Source organism: Squalius cephalus (genome assembly GCF_949319135.1).
Source record: "Squalius cephalus genome assembly, chromosome: 19".
NCBI classification, from domain to species: Eukaryota; Metazoa; Chordata; class Actinopteri; order Cypriniformes; family Leuciscidae; genus Squalius; species Squalius cephalus.
The window spans coordinates 28123447-28149423 of NC_137140.1; the positions used below are offsets into that span (position 1 = coordinate 28123447).

General features: G+C 38.3%; 2 protein-coding genes across 2 annotated transcripts in view; one reads left to right on the forward strand and one right to left on the reverse strand.

Annotated features, from left to right (window-relative positions):
* The window catches only part of LOC307147543 (neurotrypsin), a 35862-nt gene that overhangs the window by 3396 nt on the left and 6489 nt on the right, over positions 1 to 25977 (forward strand). Inside the window, exons 2-11 of the mRNA XM_079852328.1 lie at positions 283 to 325; positions 11611 to 11853; positions 13244 to 13382; positions 14572 to 14750; positions 16826 to 16973; positions 18180 to 18358; positions 19612 to 19753; positions 20087 to 20298; positions 24937 to 25078; positions 25217 to 25498. Coding sequence (XP_079708454.1) covers positions 283 to 325; positions 11611 to 11853; positions 13244 to 13382; positions 14572 to 14750; positions 16826 to 16973; positions 18180 to 18358; positions 19612 to 19753; positions 20087 to 20298; positions 24937 to 25078; positions 25217 to 25498 — 1709 coding nt within the window. The remainder of the gene's footprint in view (positions 1 to 282; positions 326 to 11610; positions 11854 to 13243; positions 13383 to 14571; positions 14751 to 16825; positions 16974 to 18179; positions 18359 to 19611; positions 19754 to 20086; positions 20299 to 24936; positions 25079 to 25216; positions 25499 to 25977) is intronic.
* Positions 21949 to 23673, reverse strand: LOC307147557 (cannabinoid receptor 2). Its single transcript, XM_079852382.1, has 2 exons — positions 23592 to 23673; positions 21949 to 23515 (listed from the first exon to the last, which is right to left on the reverse strand). The coding sequence occupies exon 2, from the start codon at positions 23480 to 23482 to the stop codon at positions 22538 to 22540; it is 945 nt and encodes a 314-aa protein (XP_079708508.1). The 5' UTR covers positions 23483 to 23515; positions 23592 to 23673; the 3' UTR covers positions 21949 to 22537.

Genomic DNA, 25977 nt, shown 5'->3' on the forward strand with positions numbered 1-25977 from the left:
CTAATTGCTCTTCAGTCGCAGTGCAGAACGAGAAAACGCAGAAATAAAATGTCAGTTAAAATATGAACAGATATTATCTTTGTTCCTTGTCAGGAGTGTCTCTCACAGCTTCCTCTGAGCCAGGCAGAAACGGAATGCACCGCTGTTCAAATGTGTGTCACGTCTTAGAAGATAAAACTTCACTTTTCTAGAAAAACAGACACTTTAGTGTACCGAACAAATCAATTCATAATTCTGTCAGCTTTCTGCATTTGAGCTCTGTTTCCTTTTCCCTCTCTGTAGGTGAATGGTGATGACAGCTACCTGAATGCAGTGCAGAATACAGGTGAGCCAATATGTGTCCTCTCTGTTTTAGACCCCATTTACACCTGCTATTAACATTCATTTTGGAAGATCCAATACATTTAAAGAGAGTCCAAAAGCTTTTGTGATGATCACTCCACCACATTCAGTGGTGGTCAAAAATGCATGTGACCCAACTGCATGTGTAGTGTAAATACTAACCAATCCTAATGTGTCTGAGGCCACATTAAAGAACTGCCTATTCATCACCACTGTGCTAAAATAACAGTTTTAAACTTTGTTTCTGAATTAAATGAAAACATTTGCCAAAGCATAAATTGACAATTGTATGCAGTGACAGACATGGCATAAATGCAAAATGAAAATTAATAAACATAGATCATATCTTGAGCTTATGTATAGTATTTACTGTGTACATAGTATATAATAACTGTGCATTTTGCTCAAAATTTTATTAGTGACTGACAAGAATTAAATTAGTGTATTTGTGAATGTAATTAGTGTATTTGTAAATTAGTGTATTAGTGTAAAAAAGTGTATTTGAGAATGTGGTGTGCAAATATTGCTGAACTTTATCAACATGCAGTACCATACAATTTATTTGTGATATCATTTGTCATGAAATCAGAGACACTCCATTCAGAAACACACGTAGTAACACATTTGAGGTGCATGAAAAAAACAAGGATAAATAGTTGTCATCTGGCAACTTGTTATTGGATCACCCGAAACGGATGTTAATTCCAGGTGTAAACAGGGCATTAAAGGGACAGTTCACTCAAAAATGAAAATTCTATCATTAATTACTCACATTCATGTCGTTCCGAACCCGCAAGTCATTCGTTCATCTTTGGAACACAAATGAAGATCTTTTTGATGAAATCTGAGAGCTTTCTGTCCCTTCATTGGCAGCTACGCAACTAAAACTTTGATGCTTCAAAAAGTTCATAAAGAGATTGTAAAACTAATCCATATGAATTGAGCGGTTTATTCCAAATTTTCTGAAGAGACTCAATTGTTTTATATGATGAACAGATTGAATGTAGGCTTTTATTCACATATAAACATTGATCAGCAAACATAAGACAGAAGCTCAACCGAACCTGCCTGATGCGCGAGAACAAACCTCTTGCTGGAGCTCAAACGTGCTGCGTAACACGAGAATGAACCTCATTGGTTCTTGCTGAAGCTCAAACGTGCTGCGTAACACGAGAATGAACCTCATTGGTTCTTGCTGAAGCTCAAACGTGCTGCGAAACACGAGAATGAACCTCATTGGTTCTTGCTGAAGCTCAAACGTGCTGCGCAACACGAGAATGAACCTCATTGGCTCTTGCTGGAGCTCAAACGTGCTGCGTAACACGAGAATGAACCTCATTGGCTCTTGCTGGAGCTCAAACGTGCTGCGTAACACGAGAATGAACCTCATTGGTTCTTGCTGGAGCTCAAACGTGCTGCGTAACACGAGAATGAACCTCATTGGTTCTTGCTAAAGCTCAAACGTGCTGCGTAACACGAGAATGAACCTCATTGGTTCTTGCTAAAGCTCAAACGTGCTGCGTAACACAAGAATGAACCTCATTGGTTCTTGCTGGAGCTCAAACGTGCTGCGTAACACACGAGAATGAACCTCATTGGTTCTTGCTAAAGCTCAAACGTGCTGCGTAACACGAGAATGAACCTCATTGGTTCTTGCTGGAGATCAAACGAGCTGCGTAACACGAGAATGAACCTCATTGGTTCTTGCTGGAGCTCAAACGTGCTGCGTAACACGAGAATGAACCTCATTGGTTCTCGCTCGTCAAGCGAACATGCTTGAACTTCTGTTTACCACAACTGATGTGTGAGTTGATGAATGTTTATATGTGAGTAAAAGCCTAAATTCAATCTGTTCATTATATAAAGTGATCTAGTTTGGACTAAACCACTCAATTCATATGCATTAGTTTTATCTTTACGAACATTTTGAAGCATCAAAGTTTTAGTTGCGTAGCTGTCAATGGAGGGACAGAAAGCTCTCAGATTTCATCAAAAAGATCTTCATTTGTGAAGATGAACGATAGTTTGGAACGACATGAGTGTAAGTAATCAATAACAGAATTTTCGTTTTTGGTGAACTATCTCTTTGAATTCTCCATGAAATTGCTTGACAAGCCATTTTCTTTCATGTGTTGATTTTTGATAAAAATATAAATTTATTGAAGATATTGCTTCCTTTTTTAAATATCTAGGCTTCATTTATGTTACAGCCATATACATGATTTGATCCTTGTGTTAGTTGATTCAGGTGGTATTAAGGAGAGAGTTGTCCTCACAGCATTTGATTGGACAAAAATCTGTTTACATACGGTAGTGCAAGATGGGTCATCAATCTTTTTATGTTGATTTTTCCAAGCAAATAAGGAAATTTTAAATATGAGTATCTGCTAAAGGTTATTTTTATCATCTTTTAAGAGTACACTAGCATATACTGTAGATGGCTTCAAAGTACTAAAAGCCACAAATGCAAATTTCATTTCATGGTCTATGAAGAAGATGCTGGCTCACTTTCATGTTTCATACAGAGATGTATGAAAAAATGAAACACAAATGCTTGTTTAGAGCTGCATTCCACTATATCTCATTCTCTTAGTTCTGGATGTGGTAGTAATGAGCCGATGAAGATGGATTTGTGACGGGTTGTGTTATATAAATATTTCATCAATTCCTCCAGAGCTCCAAAATGTGACATTTACACCACATCACTGTGCGCTGGTCGCTGGATATCGCCAGTGTGGCTGTTTAATAAGGGCATTCACCTTGTGATGGTGTCCCATCTTTCTGAGCTGTGTCAGATTGTCTCCCTCATCTCGCTCTCATATACTTTGACAGTGTGAAATTCCCCAGTACCAATCCTGAAGTGCTAATGACTGTCAGTGCTTTGATGTCACTGCATCAAGACAGATAAACAGCCTTCCCCGGACCAGCCAATCAGACGGCTTTATGGTGCCAGGAACGGAAAGGGCTTAGATTGAGCGATTTGGTTTTCTCTTCTCATTGAAAAGATAAACTGTGCCCAAAGCATCTTTTATACATATTATTTTGAGCTTATGATTTTATAGTACCCTTGAAAGTTGCATGGTTAGATTGTTTCCTATAGATCTAGGTAGCATGCCACAGTGGACCAAATAAAAAAAAAAAAAAGTTATTTTGATTGCATGCAAAGTCTTTGTCGAATGTCTTGCACTGAATCTTTGTACATGAAACAGTGGCCAAGAGAACTAATTTCTGGTTTATTTTGCACAAAAAAGAAAAGAAAAAAAGCCAATGTTAATGTGAATGCCCTGATGTTCTTATGTTGCTTCCTGTCACCCATTGGTAACCCACCATGCATCTGCTCCCATTCGCTTAACACGCCAAAGCACGTTATGTGAACCGTATCAAATATTCATTGTGGTGGGGGAATGGATTATTTGGGGAGGGAGAATGAGCTCTCCTATGGCGCAGAGCTCTGAGCGTGTGTGTCCAAGTACGCCATACGGATGCTTTGCGTAAATGACTTGATTTCTGCTGCCATTCGTTCTGCCAGTGTGCTTCCATTAGCTTAGAGCGGCACAGAGGGGGTCAGTGGCTGAAGGTGAATGAATCCCAGCCAAAGAGCTCTAATACAATGCTCTGCATTATTTATTTGTCTTCTTTTTTTTCTTATTACTTTCAATGATTGTTTTGCTTATTTTTTGCACCCACTGTTAACTGCATATTGTCTAGAAGTTCTATTATATCTAAGCTATTTTATCTGATTGTTCCGATTTGATTGTCTGTAGATTTGCTTTTAAAATTGTTTTGTTTTGTTTTGTTTTGCAACCAAATTGAAATTCTATACATGTTGGATGTCTTTGTTTGCGAAAGCTTTGATTGAATCACTTATGTCCTCCAATTTTGATAGTTGACTCATAAGGTAATTTTTTTTAATACAGCTTTTTGGAATACAACTTCAAAACATCACAGAAAAGACTCTCTCAGATTCTCTATCTCTCTCTCTCACTCGCATCTGGGCCAGTATTTGCTTTCTAAGACGTCTTTGATGTTTCATCCCCCACCTTATGTGTCAGATCCTCGTGTGTTTGGTTTAGAATGGAGAAGAATGTCAGAATAAGATGATTTCACTAGAGTTGATATTTCAAAGAATGGCTTTTTTTCAATGAGCTGGATGTGTTAGTTTATCAGATCCGTGGTAGAGCATGCATCCTACATGCATCTCTCTTTCTGTTTTCCCATATCATCCCCTCCCCCGACCTTCATGTCGTAGGAGTTATTAACACCTGGAGATCAGCCTTTTTTTCATGCACCGTAATGGAATGGGATCGAAATGTCTGAGTCTGTGCTGAATAAGCATGGCCGGCTCCTGGTGCTGGTCCTGATGCCCAAGACGCCTCTGTTTTACACTCTTTTATTACCTGACCTTCCCTGTCATTCCTGTTAAATATCTCTCCGCTAATTTTAACATGAAATGTGCTATTCCATCAAGCAGAAGATGTCTATCTCCTCTGTTCTTTGTTATAAAAGGATCCAAATGTCAGCCTATATCAGTCTTAAAGGGATAGTTCATCAAGAATGAAAATTCTATCATTATTTACTTACCCTTATGTCATTCCAGTTGTGTGAAACACAATTGTTTTTGACAGAGATTTCCATAAAATGTCAGTTTATCATGACCAGGGGCTGTAAAATTCCAAAAAGCATAATAAATGCACCATTTTGCATTGTGCAGGATGGATGTCGACATGTCGTGTTATCAAAACTGCACTATAAGCGACACGTGATTCAAGAGTTGCAAGGTGAAGATAATCAGTGAATAAAGACTTATATTATACATTACATTCATGGTCTAAATTCTATTTACTACATACAAATTGCTTGGGTTAGTTGTTCCTGTGGAAGCTAAGTCCATTCATCACAAAAATATTAAAGCTATGGTCTACGATTTCAAAGATTGTTCATTATTAATAACCTCGTTTAGATGCTGGTTATGGTTCTACAGTACAATCCTAACAATATGAAGAGAAAAAAGAATGAAAAAAATCCATTCACTCTATTGGGTGTACACCCGCAGAGAAGTTAACCAATGTAAGCTGTCCGGCCGGACAGCTTACATTGGTCAACTGCTCTCATCCAATCCCCCGCTCTGCTTGAAACTCCACGTGGCGCTCGCGTCTCCACCCCACCCCGCCCCCCTCCTGCAACATGAAAATTCGCGTGCAAGCAGCTGACAGTCTATGGTAGCTAGCAGAGTAGAATCAGCTCAGTTATGGAGAAAAAAACAAACCGAAAGCAGCAAGCGGCCCCTGCTTGCCCCCACAGTCACGGCTGACTTTTTGTTGAGCAGGTAAGCATTTTTTTATACTTTTATGGTGTGAGGTGTTACATAAATAGCTTTTTATCAGTCTGACAACATGCTTATGCTGCCGGTCGGCATTGGAATGTTAGCCGTTTAGCATCGCCTATCACGGGTCAAAGTAATTATATTTCTTGAAGTGCTTGAATATATTTTAGTAGGCCTAGTGGGTTCTGTTCGAGCCGATCGGAATTTGAACAAGATGCGCTGTGTGCTGCTATAACAATTACAATACTTAGCAATACTAACTAATAATGCAATTAATGTGCCTTAGGTAGCACTTTTGAACAGGGTAAACGAGGCTCAGGAGGGGAAACGTATGTCAAACGTACCCTCCTAAGACGGCAGCTGTAATACAGTATTATTTATTTTATTTATTTATTATTGTTTGTGTTTCGGGTGGTGGGGGGTTTAGAACATTGTATGTGTTGCTAATTTTGCGTGAGCGTGAACTCAAACGTGTACCTTTTGCTATTTTGACATTGTACATGGTAAATCTCTGTTCCGATGTTTACTACCGGTGATCACAGCTTGACAGACTGAGTGACGTTGTTCAGGTCGTTTCCCGGTGGGAGGGATCAGGTAGCACAGAGGGGAGGGGTGTGTATGTGGAGGGGTGGGATGAGTTTTTTAAAAATTCCCAACCATCTCAGGCTTTCTCGACCGATTTTCAACATCGTAGACTACAGCTTTAAGCAGCAACATTGATCATAATAAAAATATTTCTTGAGCAGCATATTAGAATGATTTCTGAAGGATCATGTGACACTGAAGACTGAAGTAATGATGTAATAATGGAATATAATAATGATGGAATAAATTACACTTTAAAATATATTAAAATAGGCCGGTATTTTAAATTGTTACATTATTTCACAATATTACTGTTTTTACTGTATTTTTGATCAAATACATTCAGCCTCGGATAGACTACTTTTAAAAATATAATCAAATTCTTTGATAATCCCAAATTCTTTAACAGTATAGGTTTTTTAAAGCATAGACACTTTATTAGATGTATGCTTAAAACAAGAGAGTTACTTGCCAATGGTGTAAGATAACCTTAATCAAGGAAATATTCTCTTAAAGCGAGTCTTAATATCTGACACAATTTTGCTTCTCAAGTAAATTAATCTTGTTTCAAGGATGTTTAGATACTTTATCGTAAAACAAGACAAAATACTAATTAAGATGAAAATGAATGTAAAAAGCCATCAAACGCTTTTTATTCTGTCACTCTCTACGGATGAAATAATTTTCAGTCGGTTCCAGACACTTTATCGACAGCATTATGGCGTTTCCTGCCCACACATCTTTATGCATCCAATTAAGCAGAAACGCAGTCAACGATTTCCCTGAGGTTGGCACAACTCTTTCTGAGAGCGCTCTCCGTCATCCTGTTTTAATATGTCTAATTCAGCCCTGCCCTGATTGCAATGAGTCTGTCTGAGCTTGCAGATGGAGACATTAATCTACTGCTGCTCTTTACACACACACACACACACACAATGTTCCTCTGTAATATATGTTTTTCTGATATCACTTGAATACAGCCTGGCTCAGAAAAGTGCAGTCGCATGAGTATGCAGACAAAGAAGACTGCAGACGTGCCAGTCGTGACTGTGATTAACAGCCTGTTCTTCCCACTGCCAGTGATGTGTTTTCAAAGGCAAATGGAAGGTGGAGGACCCTTCATATTTACAGAGCTTTCTAGTGACAGGCTGGGAATGACATTCTGCTGAGTCATGGAGTGCTGGACTCTGGGACTTAAGGAGTTGTGGGTTAACAGAGGATTACGGGAAGTGAAAGATCACAGCCTCTCCATCCTTCTCTGACTGTCTTTGGGTCCAACTCACAACAAAGTTCCTCAAAAACTGCATACAAACATGGAAAATCTGCTGAAATCTCTTGGAGGCTTTTTTGTGCAAAGCCTGCAGCATTTCACAGTCCATATGGACCTCACCATCTAAACTCTCCATGAGTTCTTCCCATAGTTCTGCTCTCCTCCCCACCATGTGTTCAGTCATCCAGCGAGAGATGCATTTGTGTCTTCATCAGCACAGCACAGCACCAAACTCGAACACTCAAGCCCTTTAGCGAAGTACAGTTGTGTTCAAACTGTTTCACAGTTTAGAACAGCACTTCTAATAATCTTTCCTACACATTATCTAGCCATTCACAGTGTGTGTGTGATGATGTTCTGTGCGAAATGCAATTTGATCCTGATTTTCACAGCACTACAACACCAAAATTGTGTTAACGTAATCAAGTTTGTGTTCTGGAAGAAGACCAGCTTTGATTTTCTATCCAGCTAGCTATGATCCAGCCATAATCGTGTGAGGACTTCTGTTTACTTCAGTCATTTTTCCAATCATTTCTTCTTTTCTTTGTTATTTTTCCTTTATTTACTCAAAGAACATATTGTTCCAAATCAGCTCTTTGTAAAGCATTTTGAGAAAAACAGCTGGGTAAAAAATAATTGAATAATCTTTTGCATTTTTGTCCATTCACTTTCTGTTTTTGTTGTGTTGCATTGAGGAGCCCCTCCCACAGTGAAATCTCATTGGTTTAAAATCCTGGTCTATATTGAACATGGCTGTGATTGTGTCACATCACGCAGAAATTTTTCATTTCAATTTGGACAGACTAATCACTTGTCACTGGAAGCTTGTCAGTTCATACCTGCTGGGACATATTGTAAGTGACTATAATTGCTAGACATGGCAGATGTCTATCCATGAATAAAGCCTTGTGGTAATTTCAGGTTCATTGACTTCTGCATTGCTGTGGTTGCTTATACTTTGTCAAAATTGGTATGGCAGCTCAATTAAATAACACATTTAGATGGCATATGGTGTTTTTTTTTTTTTTTTTGTCAAATGCATCTGACATTTGTAGTGTAAACGCTAATCCATACTGATGCATACCGGGTGACATCTTCGGACCTACTCATCTGTCAGTCAAATACTGCTTTGAAACGAGGTTTTGTTATTAAAAGAAAACGACCATCTGACCTTAAAAATTTGGGCATGTGCATATGCATAAGCATGTGACAATGACATAGTGATTGATATGTGTAGTCTTGAAACTAGGCCTAAGAAACCACAACCACCTGTTTTCCTTAACAAGTTTGCAATAATTGTGCCTTTAAATCCAGTACGGGTGGTGTAGCTCTTGCTGGTGAGTCTCAAGTAGGGCAGGTCAGTGAGAGTTCTGCTCCCTGCCGCTTTATTGGCTGCTCGTCTTGGCTTCTCAGCACCTGCTTAGAGCACAGCCTTGTCTAATCCCTCGTCCTTTATGCTGGGAAAGGAGGCTGTATAAGGGATCCAGATGTCCAACTTCTCCCTCTTTTCAATCTCCAGCCCTGAGGCTGAGGAATCAGTGCTCACGGCTTGGAGGCCAAGGCGGGTGTTCCGGAGAGATAAACAAAAGGGCCGCTGTTAGATATAAGATGTTGGCAGGAAAGCCATATTGAAAGGCCACATCTGCAGAGCTCTACGTTGGCAATTTATACAACAGGGATTATTATTTTGGACTCTAATTACAGAAAGGGGATTTTGCTAGATAGTGAGCACTCTTGGAACTAAACTTGAAGCAGTTCCAAAATAAATCACTGGCAGAAAGTTTTTTTTATTTTTATATATATATATATATATATATATATATATATATATATATATATATATATTTCTTTTTATTTTTATTTTGGATTGACTAATATTTGGATTATTTTTGAGCCCATATTTTTCAGGACTTGACTACTTCAATGAAAAGTACATTTTATGTGTGCTTTTCCAAAAAGTAAATAACTAATTTCAGCTTTAAACACAAGGTATGCTTTGTCAATGCATTCTGTGCCATGCTGCCAATTAGCACAGGAAATCATTTTGATTCTGTTTGTAAAAAAGATATGTGTATTAATGTGTGACTTCTAATATAAGTGCATAATATACTTTGTGCTTCTTTTCAATAACTGAGTGCAAGGTGTAACGTAAATTTCTCCTGTTGTTACTTTGGATACTTTTGACTATTTTGGTCTAAACAGAAAAATACAAATGAAATGAATACATACACACACACACACACACACACACACACACACACACACACACACACACACACACACACACACACACACACACACACACACACACACATATATATATATATATATATATATATATATATATACACTCACTTAAAGGATTATTAGGAACACCATACTAATACTGTGTTTGACCCCCTTTCGCCTTCAGAACTGCCTTAATTCTACATGGCATTGATTCAACAAGGTGCTGAAAGCATTCTTTAGAAATGTTGGCCCATATTGATAGGATAGCATCTTGCAGTTGATGGAGATTTATGGGATGCACATCCAGGGCACGAAGCTCCCGTTCCACCACATCCCAAAGATGCTCTATTGGGTTGAGATCTGGTGACTGTGGGGACCATTTTAGTACAGTGAACTCATTGTCATGTTCAAGAAACCAATTTGAAATGATTCGAGCTTTGTGACATGGTGCATTATCCTGCTGGAAGTAGCCATCAGAGGATGGGATCATGGTGGTCATAAAGGGATGGACATGGTCAGAAACAATGCTCAGGTAGGCCGTGGCATTTAAACGATGCCCAATTGGCACTAAGCGGCCTAAAGTGTGCCAAGAAAACATCCCCCACACCATTACACCACCACCACCAGCCTGCACAGTGGTAACAAGGCATGATGGATCCATTTTCTCATTCTGTTTACGCCAAATTCTGACTCTACCATCTGAATGTCTCAACAGAAATCGAGACTAATCAGACCAGGCCACATTTTTCCAGTCTTCAACTGTCCAATTTTGGTGAGCTCGTGCAAATTGTAGCCTCTTTTTCCTATTTGTAGTGGAGATGAGTGGTACCCGGTGGGGTCTTCTGCTGTTGTAGCCCATCCGCCTCAAGGTTGTGCGTGTTGTGGCTTCACAAATGCTTTGCTGCATACCTTGGTTGTAACGAGTGGTTATTTCAGTCAAAGTTGCTCTTCTATCAGCTTGAATCAGTCGGCCCATTCTCCTCTGACCTCTAGCATCAACAAGGCATTTTCGCCCACAGGACTGCCGCATATTGGATGTTTTTCCCTTTTCACACCATTCTTTGTAAACCCTAGAAATGGTTGTGCGTGAAAATCCCAGTAACTGAGCAGATTGTGAAATACTCAGACCGGCCCGTCTGGCACCAACAACCATGCCACGCTCAAAATTGCTTAAATCACCTTTGTTTCCCATTCTGACATTCAGTTTGGAGTTCAGGAGATTGTCTTGACCAGGACCACACCCCTAAATGCATTGAAGCAACTGCCATGTGATTGGTTGATTAGATAATTGCATTAATGAGAAATTGAACAGGTGTTCCTAATAATCGTTTAGGTGAGTGTATATAAGAATGTCAAGTCATTGTTTTTTTCATTAAAAGTTCAATGTTGTCCAATGTCCAAAGATGCTCATTTTGCTCTCTAAAATAAGTGTGAAATATGTATGATCCATATTGAAATTTATATATATTAATAATGCATACTAGTAATAATATTGTATTTAATATGAATGATATTATATTATTAATATTTTATCCAAATAAATATTCCTAAAATGTATAACTTATCTATTAAGCGTCACAGCAAGATGTCATGATAGACATAAGCAGAGACTACATTTTAATTTTTCTTTCCTTCAACACCGGGAGCTGCTCTCGAGTGTTGAATAAGAAATTCTCTTGGTATCATGCTCATATTATGTACAGTAGATGCACAGGATATTGACTACTGTCTGAACAAACGGATCAGATTTCATCACTTTGAAAAATGCCTGTGCGAACAGTCAGTCTTAAAGATGGGATTTGAAAACTAAATCGGATTTGTGTACAGTATAAAATCCTTTTTCTTTGTTTTTCTCCCCCAGTTCCTCTGTCCTGCTCCGAGGGCTTCACTGAGCTGGGCTATTACAATGGCACCGTTTCTCAGACCGACTCAGGTTCACCCTGTCTGAAGTGGACTGAATTCCCAGATTACGTGCAGCAGTATCCGGGCAGGGGTCTGGGAGAGCACAATTTTTGTCGAAATCCTGACCGTGAGTCTAACCCATGGTGCTTTTTCAGACAGAGCTCAGGGGCCATTGGTTGGGCCTACTGCGACTGCCACCAAGGTGAGCCCTACAGTGTTTACAATTAATGGTCTGCTATGTTCCACTAGTGATATATTTCTTAAGGAGGTTTCCCACTAGCCAAATCGAAACAACACATTTTTGCCTTCCCTAAAATCTCACCCTCTTCACTGATTACTGTAAATATGAAGAGCAATCTACAATTTCCTGTTATAGACTGCAGTAATGTGTTTTGGCGAATCAATTTGAAATTTGACATAACAACAACAACAACAGAAAAAACAGCAATTCAGGGTTATTTTACCATTCATGCACAGGAATATTCATGCACAGCTTTAATGAGATTTTTTTTTTTTTTTACTCCCGCTGTTTTATTTTAGCAGAAAAACGCAATCAATGTTTGCGATTATGTGTCTGCGTGTGCTAAAGAAAAAGTTAGGGACAGATCCATTTACTCATCAGGGAGTTTAGACTCTGTTAAAGTTTCCCTGCTGAGAGAAACATGGCCGCTTATGACTGAAAATCAGCTAGTGGGATGTCAGCCTTTGATGTTAGTACATTTTCACATTCTTCAGCTGATAAATATGTGTTTTTACTACATCTTTGAATACTGTTGTCTTACTTCCCTTTCAGTCTCTTTTTGAAGACTTGTGTTTTGCAGCGACTGTATATTTAGAAATCAGTGGTTGACATTCTTGAGAAGAATATTCTATCTCAGGAAAATTATATATGGTATAAAAAAAAAACATTGCGTTCTGTGTGCAGTGGAGACAAATGGTGGCTGTGACTTTGCCAAGTACGATGTGTTCCTGGATCAACATTCTGTTCCTGTTATCAAGCAATCACATATACTGTTAGTTTTAGGGCTGGGATTAGAGGCATGAATACATTGATGAGAACAAAATTCATCTTTAGAATTTGCCTCTGGTTTTAGGAGTTCATGCTGAGGGATCTGATTAAACTATTCGCACCACTAATACTCTGTACAGTTTGTCTCCATAAAGAAGCAATACTGTTAATTTCCATGTCCAAATTCAGTTCTATAAAAGATACATTTGTATGTAAATACAAAATGAACAATGCTATTTTGAGCAGTTTTATAAAGAAAAAAATGAATCTAAATCTTGAAAAAAATGTATCCTCCCTGTAAAGAATAAAATGGCCTTGATCGCTTTTCAGTAAGATTTTATAACTTACTGTTAACTCTTATTAAACTCTAGAAAACAGCTAGGAATGAGAATACTGGTTGTAAATAGGTTTATATATAGATTTACAGAATTGGATGTGGTCAATTTCTAACAATTACCCAGAACACAACCCTAACAAATTCATATCAATACACTAAAAATAGTTTTGCATGGATTTCCTTCAGAATCTTTCAATTATTTCCTACAATTATTTTTATTATTTATAATATATCTTACCTGTTCAGGAGCGGTCAGGTTAGCTGGAGGTTCGTCCTCAAAGAGTGGCCGACTAGAGGTCTACCTGAACGGCCAGTGGGGGTCAATTTGTGACACGCATTGGACAGACCGTGATGCCAGTGTGGTTTGCCGACAGCTTGGACTGAGGTATGTTTACTTCTAATTAGGGCTGTCAGTTTAACTAAGAAACCCTTGTTATTAGCGACACCGGTGGCCGTTAAGTGAACTGCAGCCAGCAAATTATTGTTCGTGCTCGCACTTGTACACACACGTGATACACAAGAGACTGGACATGATTCAATGCCCTGATATACTCATGGCGAATCTCTTTTTCGTTCTTTCCTTAGAAGTAAAAAGAAGTTGGAAAAACCTTTGCAGCGATATGCTGTTAACGAACATCCAGGTGCTGCTGAGAGTGGCATTTAGATGAATGAAACAAAATAAACATACAACAAAAATGACAGTGGTGAGAAAACAGCAGTTAAGAAAGCATCTGATCAAAGCGATGTGGAAATGTTTGCACGATCTCTGCAATTCACCAACATCACGACAGATGAGTTAATTAAAATGACACTTATGATAGTTTGAATATAAAGTATGTTTCAGACTATAGACTATATAGATCTGGCTATGTGAGACTATATTTTGAATGAATCCCTTTTCTTTGCATGACACATTGACATTACAGCACAGAATAGCTCTTTCGGCACTATCCTCCTGAACATTGTATAGGCATTCATTTCACGTGTCATGGAATGAGAGCGCACATAAACGTCACATCCTTTGGATTTTCCCGCCGAAACCGTCACGACACGAGTCCTTCATTCTACAGGCTTTCATAGACACCCTAGAATGTCCGGGAAGGTCTCGTTTTTTAAAGTTTTGTTACAAGCTGTTCACACATTGGCAATGGCAATATAAAAAGCGATGAATCTTACATATAGCCCATTTAATTTAGTACAATTAATTAAAGATAATGTGAAATTTATGAATTGACTGCCACAGTAAGGTAATGTCTTTGAATAATATACTAATTGCTTTTTTTTTTCTCAATAAATATTGAAATATGTGATTATTTGCAATTAATTTGATTAATAGTCATATAAATAATTTAATACATTTTTAGCCCTTTTGCCTGTGCTTCTCAGTGTGGTCAAAGTATGGTTACTCATTTGCATATTTAAATGATTAATTAAAATGTCATATTTACTGTATCTATTTTTGATTTAGCCTTTATAAAATGAGTGGGTTTAAAGCCTTATGTCACTGAACAGAGGAGGAAATAACTTGGTGCTTCTTTTCTCTCTCTCTTCATAATTCTTTTCGTTTGTTGTAGTGAGATTGGCACAGCTCTCCAGCACTCATATTTTGGCCCCGGCTCCGGGCTTTTTCACTACGCCCGCCTTGGCTGCCGTGGTGATGAGAAATCCCTGCTGGAGTGCCGGAGCAGGAAGTTTGTTACTAGTGACTGTAACCATGGGAACGAGGCCGGAGTGCTGTGTGCACCACCTGAAGGTCAGTGTGCTTTCTGTGGGAGTGAAGCTAATGACCTTTTAAGTGACAAGTGCTGTAAACACTCCTGCATCTAGATGCCCTCGCGAAACCTTACAGCTGCCATCAAACAGAAAAAGTGTTTAAATAGGATACAAAGATCATCAGGGTGACTCAAAGTCTGGTTCTGAAAATTAGGTTTCCGCCTCCATGTGTGCGTACGACAAAGAAGATTGCTCCCATTTTAATCAACAAAACGGTCTGCAAGTGCTTAGAATGCGAGCATCCTTTTTTTCGTGTTGTGCCGTACTTCACCTTTTTGCTTGCTTGCAGTGCAGACTGGCTAATTAAATTACATTCAGTGGCAGATTTATTCACAAACGTTTTTGCTCAACTTTTTTTAAATACCTTGTTCATGTTCACTTGTTAAATATTAGGACTTTTATTATGCTTTTAGCTACCAATAAGAGTGAACTATTCTCAGCTATTCTTCCAATTTTATCACATTGAATTCCATTCTACAGATTTTGCCCTAAAACAATCACTGTGACACTATGATTTTTGTTTAATATTGTGATATAAATATGAGGTTGGTCTGAGACATTGCTGTAATTGTCAGTTAATGTACATTTTAATATAAAACCAAATGAAAAATTACTATTTATTCAGAGATCACCCTGCATTTTCTAAAAGCTGCCCTGGAGGAACATCATTTGAGTATCTCTGATCTAAAAAGAATTTTAAGACAAAAAACCGCAGGGGTGCGTGATTGAACATCATGAAGATGATTATGTTATCTTTTGAATTGCCGTTATTGCAGCTTCTTTGTCCATTCATATTGACTTACTAAATTGGCGCTAGCTGAAATTAGAAATTTTAATGAAACAGTGGGGGCTTATGCTTTCTTTGGTGGAATCAAAATAGCCATACTTTCTTTTGTAGAAAGGAACAAAGGGGGTAAAAAAACGAGAAAATAGGTTGGAAAGCAAATCAATGGCGTCTGAACTCATGATTGCCTGCTGAGAGCTTTATTGAAGACACAGTCTGAGGACACAAGGACAGATGTGCACTGTGCTGGGTTACCAGGGCAGCAAAAGATGTTTTTTAGCCCTTGAATGGATGCATATATTGCATTCCTGATATGAATTATTATTATTATTATTATTATTATTTTTATATATAAAATGTTTATGACAACTGCGATTATATCTAATTGTAGTTGTAGTGATTCTGGCTTTGCTTCAGGACCCAGATTTTAAATTTTAAAACACATTACCAGTTGTTTATTGCAGAGATTTAGTATGATTTAATAGTGAAACTGCATAGAAACCCAACAATATACAAATGCAAATGGATCGGTACATTTTTTTTGTTTAAAAAAAAAAAAAAAGTCTTATTCTTACCAAGGTTGCAATTATTTGATCAAAAATACTGTAAATAGATTATTATTATTAATTTTTATTATTATTACAATTTAAAGTGACTGTTTTCTATTTTAATATATTTTACAATATTATTAATTCCTGTGATGTCAAAGCTGAATTTCAGCTTTATTACTAGTTTTTAGTGTCACACAATCCTTCAGAAATCATTGCTGCTCAAGAAACATATTTTTTCTGGACTCTTTGATAAATAGAAATTTAAAAGAACAGTATTTATTTGTAATAGAAATCTTTTGTAACATTATAAATGTATTTACTCTCACTTTTGATCTGTTTAATGCACCCTTGCTTGATGAAAGTTTTCATTTCTTTAAAAAGCAAATCTTACTAACCCAAAACTTCAATACATATAGTATTTATATCAACAGCAGATTTCCCCATGAACCAGTATTTAATGTAACCTGGGTTATTTTACTTTTGTTTTTCCCTAAAAGTTCAGACTTTAGTCTGCATTATTATAGTTGCATTATTTTTTTTCACTGCCTTCTGCAACCCTTTTAGAAAAGACCTGCAACCTATCAGTTAAGAACCGCTGGGTTATTGCACACAGAGAGAGAGAGGGAGAGAGAGAATATTGCATGCAAATCATTCTGGGTGTCACAAAATTTATTGATGTGTTTGTGGCTTTGGGTCATGATTCCTGGTTTGCTCGCTCAGGTAATGGACCGCCTCTGCGGCTGGTTGGTGGGGAGGAGGACTTTGAGGGACGAGTTGAGGTCTTCCATGATGGGCGCTGGGGGACCATTTGTGATGATCAGTGGGATGACATGGATGCTGAGGTGGTCTGCAGGCAGCTCGGACTGGGGTGAGTCCAATGTACAGCTAATACATCAAATACTTACCGTACACACCCCTGCCATGAATATACAGTTGATGGTTTCAGAGTAATACATCATGCTTGTAACTCCTACCTTTGCTAACTGCCTTTTGCAAACATTTTTTAAGGTTTTAAAGGTGACCTATTATGCTTTTTTACATTTTCAACTTTCTTTGGTGTTATGTTGCTATTTGAGCATGAAAAGTTACAAAACACAATCCAAGGGGAGGTATTCTCTGTATCAGTAAGCACTGTTTCTGAACTCCCTGAAAGGCCTCGGTTGTAGTCTTGAGTTTTCTTCCAGAAATGTACATAGCACAGTATTTCCCATTAAAAAAAATTCCCACTCAAGGCATACGCAAAAAAGGGGCGAGGCCTGGTTGAGTTGCGTCATCGCCGCAATGAGACACTGTTTTGTCCACCCTGAAACTGATAAAGTAAAACTGATGCCATTGTTAGTGTTTACACCTGAGAAGCTGAAACTTGCTGTTATGGTAAGAGGCGTGACATTTCCGGGAAGAAATATCAGAGAAAGGACACTAAACAAGACGTTACTGACAGACTGGGAAGAGAGGTGCTGCAACAATGAAAAATATTGTGTTTTTTGAGCATTCAAGCATGAAAACCTATTCTAGTATTCCCAAAAACAAAATCAAGACTGTAAAAGGGCATAATATGGCCTCTTTAAAGAATCAGTAGCACTGTTCTTTTTTCACAACACACAAAACTTAGGAGCTCTTGTGAGGTATTTTCATCCCTGTGTGCTCTTATCTCGATGAGAGGAAGATTGAATTATTTATTTTGCGCTGTTGTATTATTTGCTCTCTTACATCATCTCATATTGTAGCAGTTGTAGAGAATAAAGACGGTGAGATGGCACATGAGCACAGACTCGCACCGCTGCTGCAGAGATGATACGCATGACTTCAGTTACTGCAGCATTAAAGCAATGGAATGATGAGTTTGTCAGTTATAGTTACAACAAAAAAATGTGTTAGCTTTCAAACTGAATGTGTAGTAAGAAGCATTTTAAATGTTTAGTGCTTCTCAGGGCCTCTTGGTTTCCCACCGAAACTAAGCAGGGTTGAGTCTGGTCAGCACCTGGATGAGAGACCACATTTACCATTTAAATGTATTGAGACTGACTTAATCTTGTGAAGTCTACTTCTTTTTTGACCATTTGTGTGTGTCTAGGGGAATCCCCAAAGCCTGGTCATGGGCTCATTTCGGGCAGGGCAGTGGGCCGATCCAACTGGATGCAGTGCAGTGCACAGGCAATGAGCTCTCTCTGGACGAGTGCCGTCACAGCGGATGGGAACAACACAACTGTGATCATATGGAAGATGCTGGGGTGTCATGCAACCCCTATTCAGGTCTCGTCCTTTACATAGACACACACATACAAACACTTACAGCCCTACTGATTCTGATTGGTCAACCGCAATATTCTCTACAATTGACCCTAGTAAGCTTTTTTACGTAGCTGTGCTAGTTTTATATATTTTGTATCACTCAATATTTAATGTCTACTTATTTATTTATCTGGGGCCGTATTCACAAAGCATTTTATCTTACCACTAGGAGTACTCCTAAATCGCACTAAAAGATTTTAGCTAGGAGTTTTCTCTTAAAAGTTATTCACAACGCCTTTCAGACCTACTCTTAGTAAAGAAAAATGACAACTCCTAAACTAAGAGTGAGTCTTCGTTGCTATGGATGACGTCATTACTCATGCACGAGCTTGACTGAAGTGACCACCTTGATTGGCTGATGATTGTAAGGCGGGAATGATTCCAAACACCTCCCCTACGATGATGAGTGACAGGTCTGAGAATGCGTGCGCTACACAAGTAGTGCGAAGGACGGAAGATGATGAATAACTGAATAAATAGCCTAAATGAATAAAGAGTAAGGCCAAACAAATAGCCTAGTAGCCTAATGAAACATATGGATTGATGCAATATCTTTGCAACATTATTGAATTAATCTGTCACTATATGCCTCTGCCTACATTTGCAAAGAGAAGAACATTTTAATTTGATTCACAATGAAACGTTACAATTAGTTTACATGCAATGAGTAGCCTAGTTTTGGTTGTTGTTGGTGGCGTTATTGCATCCCTAGTTATGCCTACGATGCAAAATTGTTCCCTCGCGATTGGAAGCTCCTGTAGCCGCCGCATACGCATTTCAAAACATCGCAACGTGAAATGCCACAAAAAGCGGTTTGTGAATAGGTCTTAGTGAGTTAGGAGTCCTCTCGACTTCTTTTAAGCTGTCCCAGACTTAGGTGCTACTTTTAGGGCTAAAATGCTTCGTGAATTACTCTTAGTCAAAAAAATTAGGAGTCCTAAAATTACGAGTGACACGCCCATTATTTTTAGGAGTTGCTCCTAAATTCGCCAGTTAGGAGCTACTTTTAGCCTTAAAATTCTTTGTGAATACGGCCCCGGGATAGTAGCCGTGTAAATGGGATAATGTACAACAAACAAAATAAACCCTTTCATGATGAAACAAGACCCCTTCTCTTCAGTTGACTGTACTTTTGTCACTTTCCACTGGCCATACAGAAACTGCCCAGAGAGGAAATGTGTGTGTATAAAGTGTGTTTTTTTATATGTATTCAGATGGCGTGGTGAGACTGGTAGACGGTGATGACCCATGGGAAGGTCGTCTGGAAGTGTATCACTCCGGGGACTGGGGCACAGTGTGCGATGACAGCTGGACGGAGCAGCATGCGCAGGTGGTCTGCAGACAGCTGGGATTCAGGTGCTATTCTTTAACTCTCCAGCTGTGAATATACGGTAGAATATACACACAAACCTTCAGTGCTCAACAAATCCCTAAAGTTAGGAAAACCCTTGTTATGACACTTATTATATTATCACTATTAACTTCTTAACTTAGGGGATTTGTTTTGCAAATGGCTGTAGGGGATTAGTAATTAAAAATTCTCTTAGAAGTGTCCTACTCAACAATAGTGAGTGTCCAATGTGGGTGTCCACATTCTCTATATGTTCTATATGCATACATAAAGAATTTTGTGGGAGATTTTCAAGTGGCTATTGGGGATTTATCATGAGTGTGTGTGTGTCCATGTAGGGGCGGTGCGGAGGTCGCCCCCTCTGGCGCGTTTGGAGAAGGAACGGGGCTGATTCTGCTGGACGATGTGGAGTGTGAGGGGAGTGAGAGCTCTTTGCTGGAGTGTAAACACAGTGTGTGGGGTCGACACGATTGCTCTCATAGCGAAGATGTTGCAATACGCTGCCACAGGGTAGAAAACAATGAGGTCCCGCTGGCTCCAGAAAGTACTGGTAAGTTATCTTGAATAATAAAATACGCTTCAGTGTGCATGAGTAGGGCTTTGTGTGAGGTGCAGATATGTTTTGCTGATAGACTTCTCTGTCTGCGCCGGTTTGACCCCTTCTGAAATTCACAGGGGTTTTAAATGTCATTTGTTGACAGAGGCCAGGAATAAAAGCGGCCATTGTAGTTTACCAAGCACACGCTTTTATTGATAAAAACTTCCATTTGAATTTCAATAAAGTATTGTGTAGCACTTGGCGACCACAACACTACCTTTGACATTTGACTGTGTAATATTAGACAAACATGATTTTTTTTGTCCCCCCAAACAAACACCATTTCAATTTAAATTCCATTATCATATAACATCACTGCTCTTTTTGCTCCCAGCCTGTGACATTTTGGGTATGTTTGAAAAGGTATGTTTGAAATATAAGGTACGAAAGACAAGATTGATGTTAGAACAATGTTAAATGTTCCATCACGCCCGTTTCACACATATTCCGTTGCGTATGCGGTGTGTATTTTTTTCCATACCCATGTTAACAGGTTAGAGCTTTCACACGGCACGCGGTTGCAGTCCGTCGATCCGTTCCAGTTGCGGTGCGTATACAGCAGTGCAGCGATCGTTTCCGCACAGTGTATTTTTTGCTGTGCTGCAAACGCTGAAAAAATAAACACAGATTGACCTGAAAATGTAGTAATTTTACCATAAATGCGTTTAATTAAATAAAATGTAGTAATCTCACCATAATGTATGTATTTAATTAAATACTACTTTTTTTCAAAGTCATCTTTTTACTTAAAGAACGGGGTAAAGCAAGGAAAAATACAATTTACCTCAACAAGGCGACATAATGAACAACACTTGTCTCATTCGTGGAGGTGGAAAAACAAGTTCTTTGTGACATGCAAGATTTATTGTAGGCTATTAAAATTTAAATGCAAAAGAAAAGGCATGAGAGTCTGCTGTTTTTGTCAATTTTAAGTTTGAATTTAAAATGTTTGCGATTTTAATATAAGTGCATGGTTAAATATTTGACCACTTGCTTGAGCAACTTAATATGAGTAGAAGTAATGCATGGAATAATAGGCCTACATTGTTTAAATTGTGTTTAAACGTGCATCCGTCCGAGAGTGTATATGTGTAGCCTACAAAGAGAATCGCAATGCTGACAAAACATCTGCATAAAATTTGCTGCATAACTTCTGGATTTGAGATAAAAATAGTAAGTAGGTTTTTGTGGTACAGCCGCGGATCAGTTACGCACTGCATATGTGAAAGCACTATAGCGCGTGCTGCTCCTGCACCGCATACGCACCGCATACGGAGTATGTGTGAAACGGGCGTCAGTGTTGCTGTGATAAAAGATGACAAAGTTTGTCAGAATGAGAAAATTCATGATTTTATTAGATCTAAAAGGTCATATATAATGTCTCTTTTGATAATAAAAGAAATGTTAGAGCCTTTGTAACATTTGAGTTTCCAACTTGGATGGAAAAAATGAAATGGTACTATAATTGTGACTTTATTTTTAATTAACAGAGACTTTTTTACACTACCCTTCAAAAGTTTGGGCTCAGTAATTTTTATTTTTTAAGAAATTAATACTTGTATTCAGCAAGGACACATTAAATTGAATAGAATTGTCAGTAATAATTGTAATCATCATTTATTTGTAATGTTACTTATGTTAAAAGATTTCAATTTCAAATAAATGCTGTTCTTTTGAACAGTCTTTTCATCCAAGAATCCTGGATTTAAAAAAAAAATCAGTTTCCCCAAATATATTAAGCAGATAATAATAAGAGATGCTTCTTGAGCAGCAAATCAGCATATGATGATTTCTGAAGGATCATGTGACACTGAAGACTGGAGTAATGATGCAAATGAAAATTATACATATGCAAAATGTAATGATAGACTCACACACAGGTGGTAACGCTTCAAGCACGTAGGCTCTTCGTCAGACAATTAAAAGTTAAACACACCACGGAATATGTCCATGATGTGTCTTCCTACATGATAGTTCAACAAATGTAAAACTACACACTCCATCAATCAGGGTTAGAAGAACTGTTGCCACACAAATAACATGCTAAAAACATCATAATCATTGCAATAATGATCCAATCATTGACTCATTTGCCTATTTAAATCAAAACAGACTTTTTTTGGCCAGACAATGCACTAGGGGGAGCTATACTGTAACTCCTGTTTATTAGCTAAATGTTTACTAGCTGGTTTTAGTTACTAGCTGGTGAACAACAACCCTTTCTTCTCATTAAACCATTTACTAATGATTTAAGTGCTGCACGTAGCTCACGGCAGCGCAGGGTGTATAGCAATGGGTTAATGCCTGAATTCAGCAGACATAGAGTACTGCAGAAAGCAAATGCTCTTTTTTGTGATTTTGAAAGCTCTGTCGTAACTACATCTGTCATCATGAAGGAAAGGGCAGGCAGCCAGCACACCAACAGAATCAGAATTATACAGCTAAAAGTCTTTGCCAAATGGATGTCCATGCGCATGCGTTCTAGCCCTGGATGTTCAGTGTTCATGTTGGCTTCATGTTGGTGGGCCCACCACACTATCATGGCATAGGCTACCAGTATGAGGACGAGCACCACCAACACAAGACAGGCAAAGAATGCCAGGTAGTTACGATCCACGTACGGAAAGAGATGGGACTGGGAGCACGATACAGAAGTCTGACAACTCCAGCCCATCAGAGGAAGGAGGGAAATGAGGGCAGCCAAAGCCCATAATGTCAGAATTCCCACCAAGGCTCTTTTACGTGTTATCTGCATCTTGTAGGTAAAAGGCTTGTAGATGGCGTGATAGCGGTCTACTGCCATCAAAAGCAGACTTCCAACCGAGCCCGTAAACGCCATGGTCACGGCACTCAGCTTAAGCAGATACTTTGTTCGCTGAAAACTGTTGTCCTGTTTAAAAAGGTGGAAATCCAGGAAGGTGACGGTGAAACAGCAGCTGGCAATAGTGTCAGCTAGTGCCAAGCTGCCCATAAACTGGTATGACGGATGTCGCCTCAGGTTCCTAGAGCTGGCTATGACAACCAGAACAAGCACATTGACCAGGAGGCTGAAGGGTGCGATCACGAGACAGATTGTGCCAATGGCCACCGTCTCTGTGCTGCTTAGCACCATGTAGCCATTTGTGCAGTTGGTCATTTTAGTGATAAATCTGTTTGCTTGCAGCTAAATCTGTGGAAAAACAGTGTATCTTATCATTTTAGATTTACACAATTTGCTAATGTAGTTATTTTGTAGTATTACTCACCTGTACGAGTCAGTCATAACATGAGTTTGTTCCTTCTGTTGTCACTTCTAACCCAGTATAAGCATGTTACACAGAAAGGAAGGAAGGGAGAAAAAAAAACAAAAAAAACATAGCCATTTCCTATGTGGTTTTGAAAATCCTATGTGGTTTTTGTAAAAGCATCTGCAAAGTTTAATCTCTTAACTAACTGCCTAGACACATTATTAATAATAATAATAATAATAATAATTATTATTATTACCATGATTATCATTATTATTATTATTATTATTATTAAAAGTGTGTATTTATAGATAGATAGATGTTGCAACAATTGATTTTAGCTAAGTTGAACTAAAATTGATTAAGTTCAACTTAATGCATTTGTTTAAATGTAGCTAAAATCAATTGTGTGCAACCACTTACCATAACTTTTTTATTATATTCAACGCATAATTTTTTCCCAGTATAGATAGATAGATAGATAGATAGATAGATAGATGATCTAGATCTGGTTTGTGTGGTTTTCAATATGAAGGCTTTTTCAGACACTGAAATTGTGTTCATGTGTGTGTGCAGTCTGTTGAAATTTGTTTGACTATTTAAGATTTTGACATGGAATGCACAACCCATTTTACTTTTGTAATGTGACATATTTTTGAGTGAAATATTAATAAGCACAATGAAGCGCAGGACTTTATTCCTTTAGGAATTGATTGGATTGTGAAAGTAGGGGCGTAGACATTACAGATTGAAAGGAGGGGTTGAAAAATAAGAGACGTTAAAGACATTAGCTGAAAAGGAAAGATGCTTTTCTTCTGGAGTAATATGCACTGATGAATTGTGTACAGTAAGACCATGATTGTATATTAAGAAAGTAATTAAGGCCCATTTAGATGTCATGAGGACACTATGAATTGCTTAAAGTCCCCCTGTAGTCAATCATTTTATCCCTTTAAACTTATCTTTGATTACTAAAATGACACATTTAATAATTTTTTCCTTGAAAATTAAAATAGCTTGAATGTAACTCAGGGATCAAACATTGATGTGACTGGTTACAAATCGTCAGAAACACCAGCAATTTCAAAACGTGTTTTTGAGACCGCCTTTAACTTTTAGTTTTTCTAAAAACAGAAACCTTATTATGAGGGCTTTACACTGACTGTTAAAACCATGTGCACGGCATGTGGTTTAAGCTACACCGTTAACAGTTCGGATGTGGTCAGTCTGCAATCACGTAAGCTTAAATGGAAAATGACTTCCTTCGCTTTTTCATATATTTAAAAGATGCAGAGTAAGTGACAAAATCTAAGTGACTAAATCTAAGGTAGTTTCTAATTTGCTTGCTTTTCTGTGGTTTCAGGACCTCTGGTACGATTGGCAGGTGGCGATGATAGAAAAGAGGGCAGAGTGGAGGTGTTTCTTAACGGAGAGTGGGGAAGCGTCTGTGATCATGGCTGGAATGATGTCAATGCTGTTGTCGTCTGCAGACAGCTTGGATTCACGTAGGGAACCATTTGCAACATCTTAAAGCATCTCATAATCAGTACTGTGGAATATGATTCATTATCATTCCTCAGTCATGATAAATGGAGATAAAACAAAAGAAAAGTCTTTAAATGTTTTTATACTCTCTATGGCAGTGGGGTGTCAAAAGCACGACCGATGGGTTATTTCGGAGCAGGGAAGGGGACCATCCATCTGACCAATGTGAGGTGCACTGGGAAGGAGTCGTTCCTCGGAGAATGCCCTTCTAAAGGACAAGACAGCCACGCTTGTAAGCACGGACAGGATGCAGGTGTATCATGTGATTATTTGCCGGAGCCAGAGGCTGACATAGCAGTGGTGGGCACACACACCTGCGGTTTGAGAGCTGGCGCTGAGAGACGCAGCAAGAGAATTGTGGGTGGATACAAATCTCTCAGGTAATCAAATTTTTACTGCTGTGAAAGCAGCTCTACAACACATGTTGTGGATATTTGTTCAAAATGGATTGCAAATACAAGTTGTTTTAAGACATGCTACACTCTTAAATTAGGTTCTATACAGAACCCTTGGGATTTTGACTCCATTTTAAAGAACCCTTTATGCCCAAAAAGGTTCTATTTAGGAGAAATGTCTTAAAATATTGCATATAAATATTTAAAATATAGGTTGTTTCATTTTTTTTCTAGTGATGTAGTATGTTTACAAGTTGTTTAATTCATAAAATGTAATTAAAATGAAAAATTATTTGAAACAAAATTAATTAAAACTAAATCCATTAAATTATCCCATGATGGGGACCCCTAAAAGGCTCTGTATGTGAAGCCTGACAGAACCCTTTAATGTTCTATATAGAACCTTTTCTTCAAAGAATGTAGTGTCGTTAAATGAAATTGTAAAAATGTTATGTCTCAGCTTT

Excerpts from the sequence above, each read along its gene's own strand:
- LOC307147557 (XM_079852382.1), bottom strand. The coding sequence starts at position 23,482 with ATGACCAACTGCACAAATGGCTACATGGTGCTAAGCAGCACAGAGACG.